This window comes from Myripristis murdjan, chromosome 18 (genome assembly GCF_902150065.1).
Source record: "Myripristis murdjan chromosome 18, fMyrMur1.1, whole genome shotgun sequence".
NCBI lineage: Eukaryota > Metazoa > Chordata > Actinopteri > Holocentriformes > Holocentridae > Myripristis > Myripristis murdjan.
Genome location: NC_043997.1, coordinates 2,874,087 through 2,880,550, shown reverse-complemented (window position 1 = coordinate 2,880,550; position 6,464 = coordinate 2,874,087). Strand labels below are relative to the sequence as shown.

General features: G+C 41.0%; 1 protein-coding gene across 1 annotated transcript in view; it reads right to left on the bottom strand.

The window, feature by feature from the left end:
• Window positions 1-235: 235 nt before the first annotated feature.
• Window positions 236-6,464, bottom strand: part of LOC115376982 (uncharacterized) — a 44,913-nt gene continuing 38,684 nt past the window's right edge. Inside the window, exons 7-11 of the mRNA XM_030076834.1 lie at window positions 2,973-3,050; window positions 2,129-2,488; window positions 1,024-1,085; window positions 706-793; window positions 236-279 (exon numbers count right to left, since the gene is read on the bottom strand). Coding sequence (XP_029932694.1) covers window positions 236-279; window positions 706-793; window positions 1,024-1,085; window positions 2,129-2,488; window positions 2,973-3,050 — 632 coding nt within the window. The remainder of the gene's footprint in view (window positions 280-705; window positions 794-1,023; window positions 1,086-2,128; window positions 2,489-2,972; window positions 3,051-6,464) is intronic.

The window sequence follows — 6,464 nt, the reverse complement described above, 5'->3', positions numbered from 1 at the left end:
GATAACTGATACAGACAAGATCTGTACTTGTTCCTGTTCAAAGTCAAACACACTGACACCTAAGAGCAGTTTAGAGTCTAAAGACATAAAGACCATACGGCACAAAGTAAATATCAGTTTATAAGTAAAAACAAAAGTTGTTCACCACAACTGTACAATATATGGACACACACACACACACACACACACACACACACACACACAGAGAGAGAGAGAGGCACTACCATGCAAGGTGCTAGCCGTCCATCAGCAGCAGTTCAGTGTGCTGACACTTAGACACTGTACATAAAAAAACAATAAAGCCACAAAAGGCTGAGAGGACATATAAAACAATAACAGCTTAAAAGCCACAACAGCATCACTTGAAAAAACACCGACAGTCAGGACACACTGGTTAGGAAAAGGTGTAAAATGACTGGGGGATAATAGGATTAGCATTGGATTTCTGGTCCACTTATATGGATCATAACATTTAAAGTCAGGTTTCTCAGTCTGAGTTCTGAGATGATAATTGCTGAGGCTGAGTGTTTTTTGGACCTGGTGCTGCAGGCTGTGAAGAGTTAAAATATTAACCAAATAAATACAGTTTATTGTTATTAAGTTTGATCTTTCAGTTTACATATCATGTTTTCCTCCAACCTCTTCAAATCTGTTTTCACTGCGTTTTTGTTGGTAGATGTCATTAATTGTGTAACATCAACTCACAAAGCAGTTTGGGATGACAAAGTTTCTCCTTGCTGATTGCTGTCTGAGCTAGAAACGCTCTCCAGGTCATCTTCCTGATGGTGCCGACCTGAACATGAGGTAATAACAAGTGTCATAACACTATCAATAACAAAAAATAAGCATGAATCACACATTATATTTCTAAAAATGTCACAAACTTGGAAAAGCCAGCATACCTTGTTTTTCTTCTGGGCAATGGTCTGATACTGTTAGACGTTTTACAGCTGTGTGAATTACAGCTACAAAAGCCACACCAGTAACTACTAATGTTGATACAACTACCACAGCTCCTCTCACACGCTTTACAAAGTCTTCATCTCCTTTCTCCTCTGGAGCCTCTGCTAGGTGGCAGTCTGCAGCTGAATGGAGAAAATAGGCCAGAGTTTGTATGAGATATATAGCATTTCCACAACAAGAGCATTTACACCACTTCTAGAGAAAATTAAAAAGTAAAAAGTGCATTCCATTTGTGATGGAAAATTAAACAAAACTATCCTGATCACACTGAACATGTTTCTGGCAGCAGGGGGCGGCTTTTCTCTATCTGTGCGAGTGAAATATTTGTTTGTTTTTTGTTTTTTTTTGTGCTGCTCAGAGCTTTGTGTTTTTGGCTTTACGGTTGACTGTTTTTTGAGCACTTTGAACAAAAAAATAAAACAATACAGCACTGCCACTTTTCTCTGCTGTCCAACTGGATCAACAGAGAAGTGAGAACATGGAGGAGAATTTATTTGTTTCTAAAGATCAGTGATTTTCAGATTGCAGGTCCTGGGAAAGCTGCATTAATGCATGATGCCTTCCTAGCTGACTGACACATTTTGAAAACCAAAAGTAGCGTAAAGTCCGTAAGGATCACACTCAGAAAACAAAAAGTTTGGGCAGCCCAGCTGATCACCTGAGGCTGCAGGACTTCAAACCAAATTGCAACTTCAACAGAAAACAGAGAGAAGTTTGTGCTGCACTTGGCTTTTATTAAGAATTTCTTTGTTTAGCAGTTAACGTTTAGGTAAAGATAGCTTTAATGTAGCTCATTCTGTTTTACTGTTGTCATGGTAACACACCTCACTAACTTTGTTAATGCATACTTGTGTGCACGGTACTGACCACAGAACTTGAAACGAATAAAATGGTCATTAAAGAGTTTTCTTAGGTCTACTACCAACTGGAATACAGAAGTTAGATCAGTGCAACACAGCCACAGCTCGCTGCAACGCCAACTTCACATAAAAATGATCGTCCTGCTATGTTGATCTGAATAGGAAAGTCCAGTCTCCTCCAAATCAGGTTCTGTGCTAAAGCCAGGTGTGGCTGACGCTCCCTCCAGGGTCTAACATCCCTGCTTTATGCTGCTCACGTGAAAATAGTGAGGAAAGTTCTACAGGGTTCTACTGAGTCAACTTACCAGTGATGTTGAGGAAGAACTCACTGAAACCCCCATCACCTTCAGTGAACACTTCACATCGGTAAATGCCGGAGTCGTTGATTCTGAGTCTGGACAGGTGGAGTCTGACGAGTCCTTTTCCCAGGTCCTCCCTGTCCCATCGAGCTCGTCCTGCAAACTGCTCATCTTGAGACTCTGGGTGTTCAACGCCGCCTTGTAGATGATATAAAGTCTTAGAAGTCCTACGATCGGGCAACCAAAACCAACAATAGACGATCAGGTTGGTGAGGGGTATGATGGGCGTGAAGGTCCACTCCATGGTGATGCTGCTGTTCTCCTCGGCTTGGTAGGAAATCTGGCTCACACTCATAACAAGTGTTTCTGATGGAAAGAGAGAAAAACATGAGGCTCAGACAGACTGAATGTTTTTAAAATCACACAAATAATCCAGTCAACCTGACTGAGGCAACACTGCATGTGTAATTGGTGTGTTTTCCTCTAGTGTTCATTGCCCAAATACCTGTCCAAATGTGCACCACCAGTGTAAAGTCCATATATGAGTATATGATATACTGTATGAGTCCATATATGCATAATGTTGACCTGCTGACCTGACATTATTTTAAGAGCAAACTCAGCTTTTTAAGGTATTCCAAGATTAAACATCAAGAGCAGATGAAAGACATTTTTGGATGTTTCCTAGTATTGCATGCAACTCTGCACAATCAGGTTGTTCTAGATGCATTTGATTTACAGATGTGTTTGTGTGAGAGAGAGAAAGACACTGTGGACAATGAGGTGAGACACTCTCTTGCTTTGACAGAAACTTGTATTTCAGTGTGATGAGCAAAAGGTGTGAGCTCACCGCAGACAGAGGGGGTCAGGACCAGCAGCAGCAGGATGCTGGAGAACATCTTCTCCCTGTGGAAGGACATGAACACGTCTGAGGGACAGTGAAGGCATCACAGGCAGAAGGTCTAGTTGCACCTGTGGACACAGCGAGGTGTCATCAGCGTAGGTGAGTTGTCATATTTGAAGTTTTCCTGGTGGAACCTGCTCTTGTGCAGCAGGTGTGATTATTTCCTATCGACCTCTCTCTCACCATCGCCTCATTATTCACAGAGAAACCAAAGAGGCTCCAAACACCAGACTTGCTGTTATTGGATGATCTTCTCTGATATGGTAATGGCATTACTTGCCACACTGCAACAAGCTAGTCTAGTTTGTCTTAGCGTAATTCAGTGCCTCACTGGAGCCACTGGAGTGTTTTTCTTTGGGGGTGGGAGGGGCCGACAGCTCGCTGCCTGTCTCGTCGCCTCGGCTGTCTTGTTGGGACAGTGGCTCTCATCTCTTTATACATCCAATAGAGAACTTTAAAAAAGTGGCATTGACAACATTATTTTGGTTTGTGATACAAATCAAAAGCCGTGTACCAAATGGTTCTACACATGTACATGTGTTGTTACACCCAAAATAAACAGTATTACTGATCTTCCTCTAACGGGGTATTTCAGTTGGGCGACTGATTGGTGCTAAACAAACTAATTTGAGAGCTGCGTACTTACTAACCCTTACTGTACACCTCTGTCTCTCCCACTGAAATATAAACCCTGACATCATTTTTATTGTTTTATTTGCTGAAAATGATTTGTTGCATCTGTAAATTAACAGGGACAGCAGCAGGTTCAACAGGAGGTAAGCAGGGAGAGGCCGTGGTGCATCGCCATGGTTGAGTTTTCTTTCACCTTAACTAGGGATATCTGAAAAACTACAGCCTTTCTGAGGATTTCTGCCTGTACCAACTGTGTCCCCCATGTTTGAAATCAAAACCCCGCTCCTAGAACAACAATCTGAAAGAAAATGTGGAAGGAAGACCAAAAACCGCAAGGGGCTTTTCATGTGGCCTTCCTGGTTAAATGAAGATGAAATATTGCAAAAGGTGGAAATTAAGAACATGAATATAAATTATTCAAACCAGAAACATATCAATAATGTTATTTAATTTAACACATTTATTACAAAAGCAAATGGACAGCAAAAAACTGTGGAAATTATTACAAAATGAGGTGTGGATATTGAAGTTTTTTTTGGCCTCATTTAATACACCTCTATATGGGGAACATTAGTTGCATGAAGCGCATCAAGACGATACTCCGTTTCTTGCTGTGTTTGCTGCAGCAGAACCTCATCAGTGGTGGCAACGGCATCAGTGATCTTTTGCTTCAGGTCATTGATGTCCCGTATCTTTGTTCCATACACCATATCTTTAACAGAACCCTATAGTTTCATGGAGTCTGCGTATCCAATTTTGTTTCAATAAACCACGATACACATTGTGCCTTTTCTTGAGGTGTAGCCATTTTTTTAGGGCTTTATTTAACAGAACCTATTTCATCAACAGGGTACCTGAAATACACAAATGTGATTAAAAACTTTGATAACCACTGAGTACAGAGAACAAATCTGATTAACATATCTCATCAGCTGCTTTTGTAGTAGATTTTTTAAATTGTAAAGAGACTTTATGGACACCCTGTAGATTAATGTTTTCAGTAAGGCTGGACCAAGTCTGGTAGTCTTTATACTAACAATTATACGTTATCAGTCTACATCTTTTTATATGTATATTCCCCTGCTCAGAGTTCAAACAAAAACAGGGGAGACCAGACAGATTACTATGGTTTTAAATAAATATGTAAATCAAGATAAATCTAACAGAATACCAAACCATCCTGGCAGGGAGGAGGGAGAGAGAGAGAGAGAGAGAGAGAGAGAGAGAGAGAGGTCAGCCCTCTCCTTTCAGGTGTGGCTCATCCACCTGGCCCACCTCTGCCAGTCACAGGGAAAAGGAAAGACACCCAGCACCCAGAGGCCAGCAGAGTTGTGTGATAGTCGTGGGACTTTGCTCCACTCAGACTCCTCACATATCACATGAATGATTTATGATGTTTATGTGAGGTCACAATACAGAGCTCAGAGTCTAACTCACTGCACTCACAGTACCAAACCAATTATTATTATTATCGATTCTCAGTATTCATCATGAGATATTCACACGAGAGTTCATGTGTCAAAAAGTCAAAACATGACATATTATGCACACACACACACACACACACATACATTTATATGGTGTGTAAATATATATATATATGTAAATATACTGTATACATACACATTTAGCCTTTAAACCAAACTCTTACCTGGTGTCCAGTTCTCCACATGCAGCAGGTTTTAGAGATTTCAGGCCTCTGTCCTCACACACCTCAGATGACTCTGACTTTAAGAAACTCGCATATCCAAAAGTGGTTGGACGGTGTGTTGGACGATGGGAAGTAAACTCATCAAAGAGGAATATCCTACACACTGAACTGTTGTAGTACAAAGGACGTCTTTTTAGTTTCCATCCCAGATCAGACTGTCCAATCCAAACACCTTTGCTCCGCCTCATCACTGGGCGTCACGTGACGTTTTCAGGAGAGGAGAGGGAGGGCTCTGTTAGAATGGCTAGTTTATGAATGAAAGGCTATTTAGTAAGGGGTGATAAGAAAATAAAAGATAAGATGAACTCCTTTCAATTTGTTATCAGTGAGGGGGAAAACAGAGGACACAGAGTCATAAACCTGCTGATCTTGAGGACTGCCAACCCTGGCGCTGATTTTGGTTCAGTTTTTGGTTCACCCTCCTTTCTCCATCTGTCAAATAAACTGCTGTGATTCTTGACAGATGTGTATGTTAAGGCAACGATGTCAATGTCCTTGCGTATTGAAATGTTTTTGTGGTTTCCTTTGGTCCTTTTTGTGAGCCCTGATGTCTACTTTTATTGTTCTACTGTGATTCTAGTCACCTCATCCTGAATGTCAAGTAGACACAGGAGAGAGTCTGACCCTGCAGCTGACACTCACCCACCTTACATTGTGTGTGTGTGTGTTTGTGTGTGTGCGTGTGTGTGTGTGTGTGTGTGTGTGTGTGTGTGTGTGTGTGCGTGTGTGTGTGTGTGTGTGTGTGTGAGTGTGTGTGTGTGTGTGTGTGTGTGTGAGTGTGTGTGTGTGTGTGTCTGTCGCCCTACCTACATGATGATATGTATTTATATTGAGGCTATGTGTTCTTGTCTCCACGTACATGTTGTATCTGTATCTGCTGGTAGCAGCACCTCACTGAAGCTTGTGACCTTCCGTTTTACTGACATTTTTTATTTCATTTTTCATTGGAGTTGAAGAGTATAAAGTTCACTCAATCATCATATAATTTTATTGCCATGACTGGAGTACCATGAGTTTAATTATGACTCTGATAGTTTTATCAAGATAAAACATGTCACTCTCTGGCTGCTGATTAAAAAAAAAAAAAAAAAAAA